This window comes from Amblyomma maculatum, chromosome 3 (assembly GCF_055883805.1).
Source record: "Amblyomma maculatum isolate TAMU_Amacu chromosome 3, ASM5588380v1, whole genome shotgun sequence".
In the NCBI taxonomy this organism is placed as follows: domain Eukaryota; kingdom Metazoa; phylum Arthropoda; class Arachnida; order Ixodida; family Ixodidae; genus Amblyomma; species Amblyomma maculatum.
The window spans coordinates 205,118,585-205,139,758 of NC_139346.1; the positions used below are offsets into that span (position 1 = coordinate 205,118,585).

At 47.3% G+C, this 21,174-nt stretch overlaps 1 protein-coding gene and 1 long non-coding RNA gene across 39 annotated transcripts in view; one reads left to right on the top strand and one right to left on the bottom strand.

The window, feature by feature from the left end:
* The window catches only part of trol (terribly reduced optic lobes), a 331,282-nt gene that overhangs the window by 302,196 nt on the left and 7,912 nt on the right, over positions 1–21,174 (top strand). For all 38 annotated transcript variants that reach the window (XM_084599338.1, XM_084599340.1, XM_084599355.1 and 35 more), the window contains 8 exons: positions 1,708–1,971; positions 6,501–6,614; positions 8,035–8,217; positions 8,507–8,656; positions 9,623–9,931; positions 10,149–10,370; positions 11,885–12,132; positions 20,777–20,954. In XM_084599338.1, coding sequence (XP_084455464.1) covers positions 1,708–1,971; positions 6,501–6,614; positions 8,035–8,217; positions 8,507–8,656; positions 9,623–9,931; positions 10,149–10,370; positions 11,885–12,132; positions 20,777–20,954 — 1,668 coding nt within the window. The remainder of the gene's footprint in view (positions 1–1,707; positions 1,972–6,500; positions 6,615–8,034; positions 8,218–8,506; positions 8,657–9,622; positions 9,932–10,148; positions 10,371–11,884; positions 12,133–20,776; positions 20,955–21,174) is intronic.
* LOC146197497 (uncharacterized) lies at positions 2,490–4,781 on the bottom strand. Its single transcript, XR_014705668.1, has 3 exons — positions 4,278–4,781; positions 3,294–3,416; positions 2,490–2,600 (listed from the first exon to the last, which is right to left on the bottom strand). It is a non-coding gene; the product is annotated as an uncharacterized LOC146197497 (long non-coding RNA).

The window sequence follows — 21,174 nt, forward strand, 5'->3', positions numbered from 1 at the left end:
TTTTGTGTCCTTGCTAAAGGTGCAACAACAAAATTAAACTTTCTTAATACTTTAATCTGGCTATAATTCACAGGTATGGATGGCCAGAGGAACGAGCATTTTAAGAACCTCTCTGCAAAAGCTGTCCCATATTGTAAATAAAGAGTAGGCATGCAGTTAATGTGTCGATGCAAAAAGTCATAGAGGCTTTGGAGGCATCACTACATTGGGTTTCCACATTGGTTCAATGATGCATGCAGTGAATGCTGTTAACTATGCAGTTTCAGACTCCTCGGCATTCATTCTGTGACAACTCTGCGATACCTCAGTTCATGATAAGTAAAAAGAAGCCTATGCCGTATATTTTGAGCTATAGTTGCTTGATTCATAAAGTGATCTGTGGGCAACGTCTGAAGTAGTATATGCATGACATTGATGACGAATGCAAGGGCACAGTTCCAAGCTCTACCTGACCCTATCCGCATGAAACTATTTTTGTTCTCGTCCGTGTGAATTGATGTCTGCCTATACACGGGATCATTCGCAGTGGTGTAGTCTGCTGAGGGCCTCAGAAAAGATTGCCCAAATATAAAAATCGCACTCACTCCTTGCATGATACCTTGTAAAACCACCTTTCTGGTTACTTTTTCTTCTATGCTTTTTGTTGTCATATATTACTAGAGCACAGGAAAGTCAAATTCTCATGGGAAGAGACAATAAAGTGGATATTTATTGTAATTTTATGCTGTAGACTAAGCTCTGTATATGCTATTAGACCATTAATCTGTGCATTATATTGATTCACAATATGTATGTCCTTCTGCAATGCATTTTGCCTTGAGAGTGTAATGAATTACACACCCGAAAACATTTCAAGTGCCATTAGCCGAGCCAGCATGTTTTGGTCGGCACAAAGAGATGGCTTTTGTCACAATAAATGCCAGAGCTTGGTTACCAGGGTTTCCGCAGTCACCCTAAAATTACATTGCTGTCCAGTACGAATGGCGTGCGAAAATTGCTGTGCTCGAAACAATCTGTATTAAACACATCCTAGATGAACGATGCAATTGTTTTTAGTGTCCCTTTAACCCTACAGGCGAACTTGTTGGCACACGTACTAGCTTTTTGAACCCCAATTTGTCTTATGCTAGCCTTTAACATGGTGCACTAACTAATAATATAATCTTTAGAACGAGCCAGTGTGACCATAACTTATGGCTATTCTATGGTGAAGTTTAAGTTTTCTGTTTTGTGAGACCAAGTTTCAGCTTCACCGTTATTTGGGGAACGAAAATTTGGATGAAACAGAACATTCAGCCTACCACATAGTTTTTCTGGAATCTACCAGTGCAATTTTAACTGGATTCCCCAGTATGTATGATGCAGGTAGAAGCAATACAGAAAGGAGCAGAGATGCCCTTGGTGGCCTGATTGAGAAACTGTGGCTCAGACCGTTGCAAGCATGGCAATGCCTGCACGCAATTTTTTGCATGGTAAAAATTTGAAAACAGTGACTTCGATTGAAAAAATGGAACATTCAGTAAAAATTTGAAAATAATGACTCCAATTGAAAAAAAAAATGGAATATTTAGTGATTGAGTACATTAAAGTGCACAGTTATTGCACTAGATTCAAAAGCAGACGGTCATATTGCTTTTGCCTGTGTATATTGTTGTGGATGCAGAAGCTTGTGCAGTTTCTGTCTAAACTTTTATGCTTCATTTGCAGAAACTCCAACGGTGCCACCTAACGAAGTGGAGACCCGGACCATTCCATATGGTTCTACCGTCGTCCTGGACTGCCGGCATAACCTTGAGCCGCCTGTTGCGTACAGCTGGACTCGTGACCACGGTGATGTTCCTCACAAGGCTGTGCCCCGTGAAAGCACCTTGGTGGTGCCAGATGTTCGAGCCAGTGATGCGGGCACCTACATCTGCACTGCAAAGAGTGATCGCACAATATTGGAAGTCCCCACAATCCTCGTGGTTACCGGTGAGACATCAGGCTCCTCCCATAAAGCACGGGTCTACAAGCTGAGCTCTGTAGAGCCCCTGGGTTCCTTGGGGCTGTTAAGTACTTAAACCTGTTCATGCTTCCATGCCCATGTTGCCTTTATCGATGTTATTTTGAAACTCTGCGCATTACAATTGCTTACAAGAGGCCGTTTACTATACAGAGTCATTATTAGTTAATTTCAGTCATTGTTTGAGGAACCATGCATTGCATGCATGTTATGCAGGAAGAAATGGAAGCCAAACCCAGACAACCATATCAGATCCAGGAGATGTCCATAAAATGTACCCCTCAAAATATTTAATATTCAGAGGATCTCCATAAATACCCACTATTGGTCCAGTGGATATTCAAGAGATGTCCCTATTGCCTCACAGTGGACGTCCACATGGACATTCATTATGATGTCTAGAGGACGTTGCCAAATCAGTCTCTGGACATTGCATGAACATTGCCAAGATGTACAAGCATGCACTTTTAGCAGAGCTAGCGATAGCTGTTGAGCAAAACACATAGCGTGAATTATAGTTTTATTCACAAAAAGACTGCAAGCTTTCAAACACCTTCCCCTCTTCATGGGTTTCAGTTTGCGTCCGTGCTTGTGCCTCCTGGAAAATATGAAGGATGAAGTGAACAATAAAGTGGGGCATTAAGAAATTGACAGGTAACAGAAAATAGTCATAAAAAAAGGCCGCATGCACAAACCAAACTTGTCTGAAAGCTGGCAACAGAACTTACAGCTATATAACAGTGAAAAAAAAAAATGGATGTAAAACCTTTACGTGCGAAGAAAATAAGCCTATTTACATGCCCGTAGTTCCACCGTGCCCGTAGTTAAAGGAATGTAAAAATTTCACAACCTGTTGTCTCTAACAAGGATAGTTAATAATTTGTGTTCACTTCTTTTTCAGTTAAGGTTGGAAGTTGTTTTAGAGTGTAAGCTGCACTATTCAGGCTGCAACTTCAGATTTCACCTCGCTGGGACTAAATGCCTTCAACCTAATTAAGCATAGGTGTCCACTAAAAAGTGAGACATACTGTGGCCTTCCTTCCCCAAAAACCAACTAAAAAAATTTAAAAAAATAGCGGAATGAAAAGGTGGTGTTAAGGCACTCTCGCATCTACTTTTAATGAGAAGCTTGAGCACCCCCCTAATTCAAACCGTGTACAGCCTTGGTAAACCATGCAAAATCACGGTTGAGCTTTCGCTCATTTAAATTCGTTCAAGCCATGCTTAAACAAGCATCTAACTGGTATGTACACACACAGTTTTGTACAAAATAGTGGCTAAATTTTCATACCTTGTTTTGCAAGCCTTTCCTGTTGCTGTTTAAGACTGCATGGAGCATATTGGAGCCATTTCTTTATAGCTGCTTGCACATCATCCACTGTTGCAACATACCGCATGTTTGACCTTGCAGCCACTGAAACAAATACAGCAGTATAGTAGCTGTGGTTCATTATTAAAATGCCAAAAAGAAGGAAAAATTGTTACCAGCCGCTGCAGTTGCTATTTAATAACTTAAGCACCTGAGTACTGAGCTGCAGCCAGTGGAATTAAAGGAACAGGGAGAGGAAAACAAGAAGTAGAGCGTAATGACAGCAATAATGGAAAAGAGTTTCATACACTCTTCATAATATCCAGAAAAATATACAGTGTGAACAAGCTGGCACGGCACGCATGGCAAGACAACAATATTATTCTCTGAAGTGATCTAATAAGAGCCAGCCTAGCTTTTCACAAAAAAAAACAACAAAAAATGGCAAAGCAGCAACCCATTGTGCGATGAAGGCATGCAAAAAGTGATGTTAAAATATATATATATAGCAGGGAGGTCGCGGCCTTCTGCATAATGTTCTCTTCTATATCCACTCCCGCAAAATGGACTTTATGTCAATATCAGCAATGTCGCTCGCACATTTGCTAGGCGACGCGCGCAAAATGGCTCGCCGCTTAAAGAAAAAGCTAGAGGCTCCAATGACTCAGGTGATCCTTGCGCGGCGGGAATAAACTCTGGGTCAAACATGACAGAGGTGAGCTCCGGGCTGGGCGGGAATAAACTCTGGGTCAAATATGACAGAGGTGGGCTCCGGGCTGTCATTGAGGGCTAGCCCTCCAACTACCATTTCTGGTTTATGCACTTCTGCACACTCGTCGGGTTCACCAAGAGCAGAAAACGTGGCACGAGTATTCCTCGCAGCTGCGCGTGCTGCCCATGTCTTCGCTCTTGCTTTAGGCATAGCAGAAAAAGTCGTGCTCTTAGGTGATGCTGAAACGTACGTACCTTTGAAGAAACGTACTCCATGAACAAGGCAATGCACAGGGCGATTAACAACTTGAAATGACTGCTGCTGTCAACTTCGTCAGCGAAGATGTGGCCATGTGACGCGCGTGCGACGATATGCGGCTGCCAGCAACTCGGAGAGCGGTTGAGGCGATGTGAGCTTGTGTCAGCTATGCAACATATGCATGCCAGGCACAATGACACTTCCGGCTTCCGGGGATCGCTTCCGGTTGTACAGGAATGTACTGGTAGGGTGCAGAGCTTTACACCAAGCGCAAGCTGCAATACTCGGAAGCGCCAAGATTAGCAGACGTTCCCAAAATACGCCGACGCCACTCGACCGCTGAGTGTATTGAAATAGGCATGTACTACGGCATGAGTCATCTGTGGACACACGTCAATTGACCGCGTCTTCTCGCTCGCAGGGACAACACGTGCATTGTGCTATTGTGTTGTGGTGGCTGCGCAGCGGAGGCAGGGAAGGGAACGAGACGAACGCCGCGGACGCCATCAAAGAAAAAAAAAAAAGGCGTGCTACTCCGCGCTAATTTTGTGGTAGAGTTGCCGAAGATATCATGAAAGTGCCAGCGCGTCGCCCAATAAACGCATTATTCATGTTCATAACAAATGTTTCATACAACAAGCCTGCAGGCAAAGCATTTAATATTTTTCGCTCGCCACAAAGAATGCACTATTTCTTGATCGCGAATGTAGGCAGCGAGCCTCTCCAATGTTCTCCTCAACCTCTCCGGCACACGAGCTGCCCACGTTTTTATCACGCACTACGGCAGAGTCATCTGCGGACCGCGTCTTCTCGCTCGCGAAGGGGGGGGGGGGGGGGGCAGAGAAGGGACAACAGGGCCTTGAAGATGAAATTGAGGGGCTTTACTTGAAGACACTGCCTTTCCACTTAGTCCGAATCAAAATTTAAAGCAGCTGAAATCTGCTGAACTATGCATGTCCACTGAAAGTCACATTATAACATCGAAGTTATGTACACTGTGTGATATCTTCACGACCACACAAAGGTAAGGTCATGAGGATATCCATTAAAGATGATCTTTTAATAATGGACGCATGGACATCGCATGGATGTACAAAAATGACGTTTGATATTGAGACCTTTTGTGAAGATCCTATGGATATTGCTGGTTGTGTGGGAAACAAGGAAAGTTCTGAAACTCCTTCTGAAAGTCATTGTGGTTCCCGAAGGCTAAAGAGTTTGACAACGCCTGTCTTCAAGGCTAAATTTACTTGCACCTGTGAAGATTCAGACAGTCAAAAAAAAGCAAACCTCCGTTTTCTCATGGCACAATTGTCTTTCGTCATTTCACACTTTTTTGGAATGAAAACCAATTGTGCACTGTGAATTTGTTTTCGTCTGGGCTGTAATTATGACCTAGACTTATCACAGGGACTAACTGGCAAGAGCAATTGAAGTCTGAGCTTGAGGACACAAGCCTGATCCTAGCCGTGCAGCTATGTTTAAATGGTGGGAAAACTCAAAATGCCTGTGTACTGTACTATGTCAGTGCATGTTGAAGAACTCCAGGTGGTCAAAATTAATAATATGAATCAAGCATATATCTATATTGTGCTGAAGCAGCGAAATGAACTTGGTGGGCTCTGAGAACGTTTCTGACGGTTACGTCGTGTTTATAGCGTATACAATAGAAGCATAGATCATGCATAAATGCGCAACGTTCTCTCAAAAACTAAAAGCTCCCTGCAGATGCGAGCAAAAATGTTTACTTTCTCTCTTCAAACTTCGGAATTATCTGAGTTCCTTTGGTGTGCCCCAAGGCGCAGCACGAAATTAGCTCCAAGCCATGCATTGTGCTCCAAATGCTTCATTCCAGATTCATACACAGCCTCCTTTCACAATTGTTATAAGCTACCTCATCTGCCAGGCATCTAGAAAGCCACCTTCTGAGCATTTGGGTAGCATTACTGCTTCTTCATTTCCCGCTTTCATTTCCTAGAGCCACATTTAGTGCTCCGGATTTTATTTTTTTCACCAATACTGTATGCAAAATCATACCTACCCTCAAATCTTTTTGATTTTAGTGGTGGCCGGATGTTTGCTTAACATTTAGGATTAATCCAATTACTGCATATGCGCTGCACTTTCTTGCTGCTTAATGCCATCGGGTGAAACTGTATTTTGTAGTGCGCCATTTTAAAGTTTGTTTCTTATTCACCTCTTCGACTTTCTTTTTAAAGGCCTGCTTCCAAGGTTCACCCAGGCTCCCCTCTCATACATGAAGTTGCCAACCATTGTGAATGCCTACATGGGCTTTGATGTCCAGATAACATTCAAACCTGAAAAGGATCATGGTAAATATATTCTTTTTACAGCTTTGCACCATGTTTTTATGAGTGGTTTAATGCATTTATTTTGTTCAGATTTCTAGCAACCTGCTTTCATATTGTATGCTGGTGCTAATGCATGTGCAAATGTACAACTACAAACTTCTGGTAGTCTCCGTGCCCTTCTGGCTGGTCATTCCGATTGGGCTTTTAGTGCACTAGGGCTCTCCTTCTGACAATAAGTCCTTGTTTGTGTGTTTATCTGAAGCCAGCTAGAATCGCAAAAAAGAAATGGATATGACCAAACTGCTCCAAGCCTGGGTTTTGAACACGTGGCAGCTGGAACAGATCCGCCTCACTGGCCAAATGCATGAGAGCACTGTGCCATTGTTGCAGTCAAACAACCCTTCCACTCTTTCGCACTGTGCATCATTGCATGTCGTCATCTTCAACTTCCAGCTGTGTGTAATAGGTCCAGAACATGCTGCTATCGCATTGCTTTCTTAGTTGTAGCGCATTGTAAAATTTGGAGACTGCCTAACACATAGGTCCCACGGATTTTCACGGATCACGGATTTTCTGGTCTTTGCTTGAAGCCTGACCTTGAAACCCTAGTCTTGAAGTGAAAGCGGAGTGAAATGCGACATGCTAGTGCAAATACTTCGCTTTTGGCCAAATTGGCTAAATCTGCGGTAATTTTGGGTATTTGAGGCAGCATTGTCCTGAACATTTGTGCCTATGTCATCCAGTTCAGAACACGGTCAAAATCAGAGCCCGTCCTTGTTGTCTTGTCCTTGTCCGCGTCTTTTTTTCTGCTGCTTTTCTGAAAACTATGTCAACACGCCCAACTTGCCACATTAACTACGGTAAATGCCGCAGTTTTTTCGCATGCTGCAAAGATGCATTCTAAACGAAGTATCCGTTTCTAAAAGCTCAAAATATTTCTAAAACTACAGGTATGTTGTGATTTTAGGTTTCGTAGCTCTCTTTCTTTTATGCTCGGTTTTTAGTCAGGCCTGCAATTCTGAAATATTCTGTTCCTAGCTGCATCCTCATCCTTGATCTAGCAATTTTGGCTTATGAAGGAATAGCTACATTATGCACAGAATCTGTATGTATTAGCTACCTGCAATGTAAAAAAAAAGTTGTGCTGAGAACGCACATTGAGTGAAGGGCTGCTGTGTCTGATGTAGTGTTTTGAACTCGCTCATAAAATGACAGTCTTCGGGATGATACCCTTGGAGTTCTCAGTTATTCGTATTCAAATGTTGCATGTTGTTTAGGAGGCCAGCCAGCGTTGTTACTCTCAAACTCCAGTTAAAAAATCCTGGTGGCACATTTCTTCATTTGTCTGCATGGCCTTCACAAAGCGCATAACTATCATCAGACTACATTTTCAGAAGGCCACCTTAACGATGCTGTATTTTATCAATATCTTCTTGTGCAGGGCTACTTCTGTATAATGGCCAACAAGAGGATGGCGGTGGAGATTTCATATCTGTGGGTCTGACCAACGGCTATGTGGAATTCCGCTTTGAGCTCGGCTCAGGGGTGGGCTACCTGAGAAGCCATGCGCCGGTGGAGCTGGACACCTGGCACACTGTTCAGATCAGCAGAGAGAAGAAAGACGGTGAGCTTTCTTCGAGCTTCCTACTGCTGTCGTGTATTATGATATTACGAATAAATAAGTACGACCAAGGGCTTGGATATTCCATGCACTTGCTGTGCAAGATTTGGTTTGGAAATGTGCTCTCATTTCTCATAACTGATTTTGGATACTGGGGTGTTTAATAAACATTTGGTTCCTCAGTATAGTTGTACTCATGAGTTGCTCTTCACATCATAGCTCATGATTCCTGACTGTCACACATTTTCGAGGTGGCATATTTGAACTTGCTGTGTTACGATGTCCTTTGCAGCCAAACTTAAAGTTGACGATCAGTCAGAAGTTACCGGAACATCTCAGGGGCGAATGATGGGGCTGGACTTGACTCAACCTCTGTTTGTGGGGAGTGTGCCAAGCTTTGACAGAATCTCGCATGATAATGGCTACAATGTTGGCTTCGTAGGTAAGTGGACTTTATCTGCCGTGTTTGGTGAATATGGAGTTTTACCTCCGAGCTTCAGATATTCTGAGAGCCTGTCTTGGCACTTCAAATGAGCCTCAATGGATTAGCCACAGATGCGGTTCATGTGTATGCTTATTGCACTGTGTTTCTCAGTGCCAGTTCGTAAATATTGTTTCACTTTACACTGCAGTACCACAGTTCTTATATGCACTTCCCTGCTGCATTTGTTGTGGTGTGCATGTGACACAAAACCCAGCACATGCAACACTGCTGGCAGGACATGTGGATTCCTAATATTCCAATGGTTACTTCTGGCTGAGAGTGCAGTTTTCAAGCTAGGCATCCTGAATATATATATATCCTACCAATCTGTCAACTACCAATCTGTTCAACTGATTGGTCCTAGCTTGGATGCCTGCGCCGGAGAACAACCTCAGGCATAGTAATCATGCTTGTTCATTTCTTGCCCATACATTCTATTTTCAGCAGCTCCCACTTGGTACCACCTAGGTCTGCAGTGTGACTGTAGTGCAGTGTTAAGTTGTTTTGGTAGATTTGTGGCGCCATCTAGCCCACGTGGTGTCTTTAGTACTAGTACAGCAATAGCGTTAATGGCTGCATTCTCCAGAAAATTTGGCATCACCATTGTGAGCAAAAAATCACTGGCATAGTTTTAGGAGGTGGTAGCTTGCAGCTGATATGGCCGGGCACCAATTAGCACTAGTAGGATAGTGTGATGTGATGCGACCACGTGAAATGGCCGATTTACAGGAGCTGCCAACTTTAGATTTTCAATTCAGATCGGAACGCGAGGGGAATTGACCTTGAATTCGGAGTCAGACATGTGACCCCTAGGCTACACAGGCGTGTTAGTAAAGTTTGATGAAGTGGGACTTTTTATGTTGTGGGTTGACTTTCTGAACTTTTTGTTACTCCATTTTATTTAATTTTTTTTGCCATACGCAGGCTGTGTGAGTGAAATCAAATTTGGCAGCCATACCTTGGATTTGGTAAAGGACTCTGAGCAAGTGGGCACTACACCATGCGAGACATGCTCTTTGAACCCATGCCTACACGACGGTGTTTGCCAAGAAGCACCTTCAGAAGGTGGCTATCGGTGCATTTGTCCACCGGGTTTTTCGGGGAAAGACTGTGAGAAAGTGGGTGAGGCCTGCTACCCTGGGCTCTGCGGTGAAGGTCGCTGCGTCAACCGACTGGGTGGAGGGCTGGATTGCTACTGCCCCTTCGGCCGAACAGGCCTTCGCTGCGAAAAAGGCAAGATATTTTTTGCTCAGCTTTTCAGCTTTAAACTGAACAAAGTGCTTGCTATCAGGTGGCGAGGCAACCTTGCCACAGCAGCGATATCGCTGAAAAGTTTGAGCGCTAGTAGCACTGCGCTAAGAACCCTGCTTAAAGCAGTACTTTATGCAGATTTCAAGCTTGTTGCTAGATTTCATTTATTCATTATGAACACATGTTGTGCCCTGTCCAGAGGTGACTATTCTGGAGCCTGCATTTGCTGACGATGCTTTTGCTGCCTACCCGATGCCCAAGAGCTCCCAGAGCAACCTGAAGGTGAACATGAAGATCAAGCCCAAGAGCCTGGATGACTGTCTGCTTGTTTACTGCGCCCAGTACCCAGATCAGAAAGGAGACTTCACCTCCATTGGAATTCACAATGGAAGTTTAGAATTCCGTTTTGACTCGGGATCAGGTAAGCATGATGGCTGTTTTGTTTGTCACCACTGCCGATTTTGTGTGTGGCATAAAGCTGTATTATAGCTTGAGCATTATCTCCCCGCACAAGTTTATACATGGGCGTATACATACATGGGTTTTAGTGCTTGTCTACGAGAACTTGACAAGATTGCAGTATGTCAGTATATCCTCGTGCCACAGCACATCAGTTTTTAAGCAAGGGTGGAGGTGTGATCCCTGCTTGGAATTTTTTACTGCTCCCAAGATGGATTTGAGTGTTGTGTGACAGGCATCCTTTGCTAGTGCTTTCACTTGCTGCCCCCATACGGTTCCCTTTTGAAACCAGCAGTAGTGCAGGCAGCAGCAATGCATGCTATTCTGTTTAATAAAGCTGACTATATGCTTGTACCAGGCCTCGACTTATACTTCGCAGTTTTTATGGTGCAGCACTTACCTGCGTCTCTCGCTAAAAATTTTCTCACTACGCTGGAGCCCTTTTATTCTGCAACATGCATTTTCATAAGAAATCAACACAGCCTGGGCAAATCCTTCAAATACATAATGCATTTAAAGTATGGAGGATAGGGTGCACGTCCAACGACCAGCACGAGTGCCCAGAGTTAGAGCAGGTTGCTAGATCAGCTTGCTGGCAAAAGTCACATTATTTCAAGTTACTAATATTGTAGAAAATTTACATGTTTGAATGACAATGATTCTTTTGCTAAAGATTTGAAGCCTCGCCAACAACTGTGGTTCTCACTTGCGTACCACAGCTGGCTCGACAGTCAGTGAGGCGGCTTTACTCTGACCAGCATTTCTGCACACTTCACTTTTGAAGGCCTCATGGAAATCAATTGTATGCCCATTGTAATCAGAGGTTACTGTGTGGCAGTGAAATGGCAGCGTTAGGCCTTATACAGCAAATTGTGAAGACTTATTCTATGCACTCTCCCTGTGGCTTCGATGCAAAGTACTCCAGTGCTAGGCTTACTGGAGGCCGAGCTTTATCGGTGACATATTGTTACAAGGAAATGTACCGCTAGCGTGGAAGCAACCAGTTTCAGCTCTCGTGCAGCACAGCCTTTTGTTCTTTCTGGCTCGAATGCCAAGCACTGAAGACAAGTTAGCAGCGCTGTTGTGCTGTGTGTTCATGGCTCCAGGAAGAGTGGCACACGGGGCAACGAGAACGTTGTTGTACCAAGTGTTGTGGGTAGTTACTGTTTATTAGCTTCCAGTGAAACTTACCAGCCTGCAAAATTATGCACACATATGAAACATCTCTCATGGCTGACATATTTTTTTTCTTGTTTGAATTACCGATTGCCAAGTTAGTGGAGCAGCTTTGTTTATTCAGCTTATAGATCTGTTTTCCTTGCTCAATTTCTTTTTGCTCATGGCTGGCCCACCTTTTGTATTTTTCCTTGTCTGTTCTTTGCTTTCATGCTGTTCTTTCAAACAAGCAGTACGTGCCACCAACTTTTGTAACTGTTAAGCTGTAGTACAACTTCTTATTTGCATGGGTACTTGCAGGGCCTGCGGTCATCAGACATCCTGAAAGGCTTCGTCCGAATGAGTGGATCACGCTATCCGCATCCAGAAACGCTCAGAATGGAGAGCTGGTGCTAAATGACGGACGCAGGGTGACAGGGCGTTCACCTGGACACACCCAGGGAGTGAACCTCAACACCCCAATGTATGTCGGTGGTGTAGACAAGACCAAAATTAAGGTGCACCCAGACGCTGGCGTACCACATGGCTTCGAGGGATGTGTCGCACACGTAAGTGTACATACTGTGTATTACATATGAGCAGCAGGTCAATTAAGGTCAAGTATGGTCGCTGTTTTGGGCAGCTATATATATATTGTGAGCGCAGCGCGTCAACTTTCACCTCTTTCATCTGTATAGATCCATCATCATCATCATCATTGCTGAATGCTGCAACGTTCGTTGGCAGCAGCAAAGTCGTTGGTAGCGAAGAGCTCGTGCCAGGCGACGCAATCGCTCGGGTGCAAGTCGTAATAGGGTGCCTCTGCAAACGTGGGCAAAGGTCCGTCCTGACCGATCTGCTGCTGGGGCTCCTCTGTCTGGGTAGGCCTCAGCACCGTGCCGTCGTCGAGCACCACCGACGCCGGTTCCACTGCGTGGTAGGCGCGCTGCTCGATACAGTTGCGCATCAAATAGTACATGCACTCGGCTCCCTTCTTACAGGCAAGCCACATGCGCAGCCCATAGTGCAGAACCCTCGAGACGCCGGGCATCCACTTGGCATCCATGTCCCCGACGAGAGCCGCCACGCACGCGTCTCCCGTCAGAAAGGGGAGCAGTAAGACACGGGCCAAGGCAAAGCCCATGTCCTGCCGCATGCGCAAAGCATACACGTATCACCAGTGCTCGCCAGGAAACTGGTTTGCCACGAGCAAGGTGGGAGTCCGATTGGTTGGCCTGCACAATGGGGTGAACGTTGTGTGGGTCGAGAAACGTGTATCCCGGTTCGCCATGTGCAAAAGCTCCGTCGAACCAGTTACGCAGTGCATCCATGGCGGCTCGTCTGTTCCTGATTCCCCGGCTCAGGAAAGACAAACACATATATATAACATTGATCGTTGGTTGAAAGCGCAAACGCCAAACCTACCACGGCGTAGGCAAATATGTGTTCGTACAATTCGGGGCCGGATCCCTCAATGTTGACGTTGGCACAGGACAGCATGCTGGTGGCAAACACGAGAAGCGCCAGCATGGTGTCGTGAGGCGGCACGGGCACGCTGCGCTGTGTGTCAGGATCCACATATTCGCCTAGAGCGCACACTTTGGGTTGCGGCAACATGTCGCGCAGCTCGGCCGTGTACGTGTCGCGCCAGCTGTGACTCATCATTGAGCGCAGAGCTTGCATCATGGCTTTGTCGGCGTGGGATGTGGAAGCATCGGCGAACCGGACCCGTTGCCTCTGCTGCTCGAGCTTCTTTCGTCGTCTCTGGGAAAGCATTCTAGCTCTGCGTCTCCGTTTCCCCGCGCCGATCCCGGAACCGTCGCTAGCTGCACTGCCGTCGTCGCTCGTGGTTGTAGTAGTAACTGCTTCGTAGTCCTCCTCGTCGTCTTGTGACAACATGGATTCCATTCGTCAGTGCGAAAATATTCATCTATAGCCTCCGGCGTTCCCACGCCGAGCAACCGTCGTTTACGCGCCAGGCGTTCGGGCCGCCGTGCTTTTGGGGGCGACGACGGCTCGGGTGCCACGGGCAGCTCGTCGCTTGTATTATTGATGGGTGGTGTAGGCGGTATGACTTGACCGCAACAAATTTCATCTTAGGTGAATTGTTCGGGCTCGGGCTGTCTGGGCTGAGGCTGTCGCCGAGTTTGTTGTGACTGCTGCTGCTGCTGTCGAGGTTGTTGCTGTTGTGACTGCTGCTGCTGTCGCTGAGATAGTTGTTGCTGCTGCGGCTGTTGCTGCTGCTGTCGCTGAGATTGTTGCGGCTGCTGCTGCCGAGGTTGTTGCTGTTGCGGCTGCGGCGGCGACGGTTGAGGTAATTGCTGCTGTTGCTGCTCGGCTTGCTGTTCTTGGGGTTGCTCTTCCAGCGCGGATTCTTTCTCGACCAACTCCTCTGACGGCGGGGACGGCGAAGGCCGCCGCCGAGCTGCCGACATAGTCAATATCTTGTGCACTTGGAAGCGTTGCTGCGGCAGCTGCTTCGAAGGTGACAAGCGTGCCTTGCGCTGTTTCTTGAAAGGCAGAACAACCGGATCGATTATGGCGCTCGCCGTTGCGTCGCCTTTGTGTTGCTGGGCGCCGATCTTGCCTCGCGCTACCGCATCTATCGTGCTCATTAGGCGAGCCCTTCTCTTTTCAGAGGAAGTAGTTACTAATACTCCGCGTAGGTCCGCGCTTCCTTGTCGTGGCGGCGTCACCAGCGGTGCTCTTTTCATGTTCATGGATGTGCGCTTAAGGCTAGATACGCGACACGACTGCTTGGGGGGCGTCTGTCCAATGTCGTTAATTCGCACGACGAGCTGTTTGCCTTCGAATACTGCGGCGCGTTCAGCACTTTCACACGGCTCCTCGTCTAGCGTCATGGCAATGGTAGTAGCGGCACTCGTAGTTTCTTCGCCTAACGATACAACGTCCTCGTCTAATAGTATTTCTTCGGTGGTGGCGGCAGCGCGCAGTCCTAGCGAGGTTAGAAGCATGCCATCCGCCGCTGCCGCCGCTAGCACGCCCTTTCTCGTTTCTGCTCGCGCTGCTGCTGCCGTTGCTCGGCCCCGTCACGAGTACTCGTGGCGGCGGTGGCGGCGGCAGCGGCGCCAGCAGAATTGCTACAGCCACGGGCGGCGCTGTTACCGACAACGCCATTTCTTCCGGGAGCATCGCCCCCGTGTTTACTGTCACGTCCACTTTTCGCGTGCTGTTGTTGCTTTTGCATGCTTATAGCCAACAGTTGCTTACCCACTAGTCGCTCAATTTCCATCCTTTCCATGGCGTCGTTCAGTCAGCCACACACGCACACACACAAACACCCATTCAAGCTGCGTCGAGCAGCCGACTACTACGCACCGGAGAATTGTTGCAGCCGCCGTGCGCCACCGCTCTCCTCGCTCTCACAATCTGCCCCCTCTCCGAGCAGCCGCTGCGACCAAGGTGGCTTTGCTGCGACTGGCTTCCACCGAGAGCGCGCAATGGGATTTTCTGGCGGGGATGTTCCCTAGAAAGACGGTCACTCGCTCGCCGCTGGTCGGTGCCCAACTCTGCGGCAGCAGCTGTAGGGAAGCGAGCAAACAAAATGGAAGACACATTGTTTCAAACATAACTTATACTTTATTATGTACACTGTCGAAGGCCACGTCACGCTCGTGGAGTCGACAATCTCTCCTCCTTCGTCTGTCGGCGCTGCGAAATAATTTTAATTCAGTCCTTACTTTTCTTTCGATTTCTAGCTGAGGCCTGCGTCTAGCCTTCCCTGCTGTATTTTGGCTAGCAACGTCCTTACGAGTGCCTCCATTTGTATGAAGTGTTCGGGAAACACTTGTTTTATGTAAACACGCCTCGCGAAGGGGGCCAGTGCTGCACGTACGCGACACATTTGTCGAGGCATCAACCCCGGGGTCATGGTTTCTTTGAAGCACTCCGTCAGCTTTTCCGTTATTTGATGAAACAGCTTCAACTTTTCGGGCGGCACAGGGATCTCGATGTGGTTTCCCGTCAAGCTGAAAACACGACCGCTGCTCGTTTTCGCCAAACTTGTCGATGTGAGTGCACTCGCGGTCTCCAGAACTACACTGCCTGATGTCTTTTCTGGGGGCTTTTGATCGGAAGAGGATGACGCTGGATGAGTGTGTAGCAACTGAGACGGACATGCGGCTGACGTCGCACAATCTTGCATCTTGGCGATTTCGCTTTCTATTCCTGTTCTTGTGTCTGTCTGATTCGCCGCCGTGCTTGTAATACCCGCTGTGCTTGGAAGACCCGTTGTGCCTGGAAGACCCGGTGTCTTTGGGATGGCCGGTGTAACCGCTGCGCCTGGAAATGTGCTTGAGATGCCCGGGGTGTTTAGAACGCCCGGTAAATGATGCGGTGCCACGAATATTGGGACTGGCACCATTGCCATGACTTGTACTGCTTGGGGGGGGACATACCGCTGTAGTGTCAGGCGAGGCGGCGCGGGAGCTGCTGTCTTGTGCAGGTGCATTTGGGGTGCTACCACTGCCGCTGTCACCGCAGATGCTGTTGGTAGTGTCCGAGGCTGCTGCTGCGACACTGTGGCATTCGACAAAGAGTTCGTCGTCACTGATGTTTTCGTAATCGGAGTTGCACAGGACATCCCTGGCCGCCCTTGCCGATGGGGAACAGATGAAAGAGGCGTTTCTGGGCAAAGCGAAACCCCTGGAATCTCCAAGTCTGGGACGAAAGTCCGCGAGCCCTCCAGTAAATCGGGAACGTTCCTCACTTTCCGTTTTTTTATCGGCAAATGTTGGTCTGATCGATGATACAAGGCAAGAGCCAGCGTCTATTCCATTCCCACAAGGCAACAGCATCTGTCCAGCCTACGGCCAGTGTCTAAGCAATACAAGGCAACAGCCAGCGTCTATTCCATTCCCACAAGTCATGCCTACGTGAATACAAGGCAACAGCCAGCGTCTATTCCATTCCCACAAGTCATGCCTACGTGAATACAAGGCAACAGCCAACGTCTATTCCAAATTTTCGGGCACAGAGCATGGCAGTGATGAATCGAACATTACCGAATAATTCCAAACGGGTTGCGAGGCGTCGGCCATGCTTGGGCGACAAGCAGCAACTCCCTACGCGACGTCGAGTCCCTTCTTATGTCCCCTCCCCGTACACCACGACGGCAACAAGTCTTCGTTGGGCGACGTGGTCCGAAAAAGAGAAAGTGCCGTACCCGTCTTATCGCGTCTATTGAATGGAATCGAACGCGTTGATGCGCCAGCTTAAAAAGGTGAGCGTTATCTATGCCTATGTTATCTCATATCTATGCCTATGTTATCTCGACGACATCATTGTCTTCTCATCAAACTTCACTCAGCGCTTACAGCGTCTCACTGAAGTCCTCACGTCCCTTGCCCAGGCGGGGCTTCAGCTGAATACCAAGGAATGCCACTTTGCCAGTAAGACCATCAAAGTACTCGGCCTGTCGTCAGTAAGGCAGGAATCCAGCCTGATCCCGGAAAAATTGCGGCTGTCGTTAATTTTCCTCGGCCCCAACGTCAGAAAGATCTTCGCAGCTTCCTTGGCTTAGCCTTCTACTTCTGCCATTTTATTCGGAACTTTGCAACAATTGCGGCCCCGTTACACAAGCTCGTGTCTTCCCAAGTATTTTACACCTGGTCCACTGAATGTGAAGACGCCTTCAAAGCTCTCAAGCAGGCACTCACTTCCACTCCTGTGCTTCGCCATTTTGACGCTGACGCGCCCACCATACTTCACACAGACGCCAGTGGCCACGGTATTGGCGCAGTTCTCTTGCAACGCAACGCAGTGTCTGAAGAGCAAGTCGTCGCATACGCCAGTCGTACGCTTACTGCAGCTGAGCGTAACTATACTATTACCGAGCAAGAGTGCCTCGCCGTTGTTTGGTCGGTTCAGAAATTTCGACCTTATTTGTATGGCCGCCACTTCACCATTGTCACAGACCATCACGCACTCTGTTGGCTGTCATCGCTGAAGAACTTATCGGGTCGATTGGGTCGCTGGGTATTACGCCTTCAAGAATACACCTTCACCATCACTTATAAATATGGGCGAAAACACCTCGACGCTGACGCCCTCTCTCGCTGCCCACTGCTACCTACTGACGCGGCCCCACATACGGTCTCCTCTCCCTCCTGCCATCCGAGTCAGCCTTCTGCTGGCCACCTGAATGTTGCACCCATCGCTACATCTCCACTCGAGAACAATGCTGATTTCTCGTCCCTGCAGCTGACTGACCCTTACTGCCGCACAATCATCGCTCGCCTCCGTGGAGAATCAGTTGTCCCAAGCAGTCGCTTGCGCCGTCAGCTTCGTCGGTTCCGATTTCACCATGGAACACTTTACCGCGACGTTTATCACCCTACGGGTCAACGCTGGGTACCCGTTGCCCCTCGCTCCCTTCGTTTTAAAATTATGGAGGCTTACCACGATGACCCCACTGCTGGACATTTAGGCCACTTTAAAACTTACGACTGTATCAAGAGCCGCTACTTCTGGCCTGGGCTTTCTGCCAGCGTCGCCAAATAAATTTCATCATGTCCGTCTTGCCAGCTTCGCAAGCGTTCAACATCCCCTCCTGCTGGCCTACTGCAACCTCTCCCTTGCCTATCTGTGCCTTTTGACATGGGCGCCATTGACTTGTTTGGTCCTCTCCCTTTGACGTCAGATGGCAACCGTTTTGTTGTCACTGCCATCGACCATCTAACACGGTACGCTGAAACCGCACCTCTTCGCTCCGGTGTCACCTCTGAAGTCACCGATTTTTTCTGCGTGCGATAGTTTTGCGTCATGGTGCTCCTCGTATTCTCATTAGCGACCGTGGAAAGACATTTCTTTCTCAAGTCTTTGAGGAAGTACTGCGCGCAGCCAACACCGTCCATAAGACTTCTTCTAGCTACCACCCTCAGACCAACGGACTCATCAAGCGGTTTCATCACACTTTGTCCGACATGATATCCATGTATATCGCTCCTGATCACCGGAACTGGGACGTTTTACCTTTCGTCACCTACGCCTACAATTCCGCGGTTTAGCGCACTACTGGTTATAGCCCTTTCTTCTTAGTTTATGGCCGTCAACCATCGACAGTATTTGGCACCACTTTCTTCTCTGCTCACTCTGTCTGAATCTCTGGGCGAAGAGTTTGCCACTCGTATGGCCCAGTGTCGCCAACTTGCCCGTTTGAACACTGAAGATGCTCAACAAGAACGCAAAGCCCTGTATGATCAATGCCATTGAACTCCCTCCTTTTACCCTGGTGATGAAGTTCTCCTATGGACAGCAATCCGCATTCCTGGCCTGTGTGAGAAGTTCCTCCATCGTTAAATTGGTTCTTATACAGTACTCCTACAAGCGTCTCCGGTGAACTATCGCGTTATTCCCTCGCACACCGTCGCAGATAGACGTTGTCGCTCCGAAGAGATCGTCCACGTCTCGCGCATGAAGCCTTATGCTCGTCGTCCCTCATCCCTGTAATCAGCGACCAGGGTGGCCGCTCTCTTGTCCAGGGGACTTGTGTGAGTGCAGCGCGTGAACTTTCACCTCTTTCATCTGTATAGATCCATCATCATCATCATCATCATCATCATCATTGCTGACTGCTGCTCGGAGCGTCGCGCGCTGTGTGCCAGCTGGTTCTGAAAAAGAACAGACGTTTGTGCAAGTGCTGTCTCACAATATTTTTTTGGTGTGGTAGCACTAGGACCTCGCTCCACCAAAAAGCCATTTTCCGATCCTCCTCACAGGCATGCCTCTTCTAGATGGTAGCTGGCAGGTGGCACGGCCGGGCAGGTGGCGTGATGTCACGAGACCAAACGGCATGCCCAAATTGCGAGACATGCCAACTTGGACTAGGAATCAAACCCTCCAGGACCCTTGAAACCCTGATTCAGAATTACGCTACCGCTAGGCCATGCAGGCACATTTGGATAGCTTAGTTAAAGCGAGGCTTCTTTCCAACTTGGGAGTATACATTATATTCTATGTTACCCGATGTAAGCCAGTTCAAATCAAGCAAAACAATGAAAAGCTCATATAAACCATGAAAAACCAAATCTAATTGTGCTAGTGCACAATAATTTGTTATTAGCCTCAGGCTAAACAGCCTGGTCATTTATTCCTTTTCTTGCACCACATTTTGTGCAAGCACTGTGTAGCGTCATTTCAGACATAGCTTCACCATAAATCCAGCTAGGTGATCATTGGAGACACCCATCTTGTGCACTTAAATAGTAGTGCCGCATTGGAAAGCCGTATGTTTGTGCAGTCCATGGTGCAGGCATAACTCATTTTTATTGCCTTTTTCATTGTACACGCTAGACAAGATGTAACGGTAGTTAGTGGCAATGCCAAAAATTGTTGATGCAGTCATAATGGAAAATGATGTCCTTTATAAGTTCAAAGGTTAGTGGTGTGCAGCTTTGCGCTCTGCCTGAAATCTTGTAAGGTCGTGGAATACCTGAAAGCAAAACATGCAGCCATTCTGCGTGATATAATCTCGATGGCAATTTATTATCACACAGCACAGGTGGTCCCGCATCACTGTAGCAGCTGCACAGCATTTTTGTTTTATTGTGTGAAGGCTGTCTGGAAGAAAAGACACATTTCTGTTGTAGCTCAACAAATTTGCTGGCTGTCCTGGTTAGCTCTATTGGTAGAGCGACTGCGCCGGATAAGCGGCGCCCCAGTGTTTGAACCCTAGACCAAAACAAATTTCTCTTAAGCTACCTAGTCTCTGCAAAAGGCATATAGGTTTGCTTTGTATAGTCATATCGCTGCACTTGGGTGGACACTGAGCAATTGCTCCCTTGTATAATTAAATGTTACTTTGTTTTTCGTAAGTAGTGATTTAAAATTTTTTCTTGGGCAAAGAAATGTGGACTTTTTTCAGTATCTGGACAACATATGCCGCAAGTATAAACAATCACCTAGTTACAGTATCTTAGGGCTCCAATGCATGACAGCCGATGATAGGCTTGTACTAATCACAGCCGCCTGGTTGACAACACTCATCCCAGCAGCAGAAATTGTGAGCGTTCCTTTCCCCTTGCTTGCTTTCTCCTCCCCCTTTTTCTGGCACAGCAGCGTTGGGCAGTTGGCATTTGCAAAACATTAAAAAGTCAGGAAGGCTGTGTGATGTGCTGTGGCAGTGGGCCTTCGTGAGACTGATGCCAAGTGAAGCGTATAATTGATAACGCTTAAACATTTCACTCATTTCAGATTGAAGTGAATGATGTTAACGTGGACTTGGTTGGTGCGGTGGTAGACGCAGCAAATGTGGAGGACTGTGGTGGCAGGGCACCTTGCGAGAAGAATCCTTGCCATAACCATGGCATTTGTAGGGAACGAGGCCCCAAGGCAGATGATTTCGAATGCTTTTGCAAGGCTGGCTACAGTGGTAAGTGAAGTGCTAGCACGCCCTTCATAGTTTGTCATTGCCTCTGTGGGAAACCTGTAAGGGTGAGCGAATATTCGAAATTCTGAATACGAAATGAATATGCTTGTCATTCAACTTGAAAAATGAAATATTCGATTTGAAATATTCAGTTTCCTGAATATTTGAAAATTACTGAATACACAGAATTTTTGAATATTCAAACGCTACCGAATATTCTAAA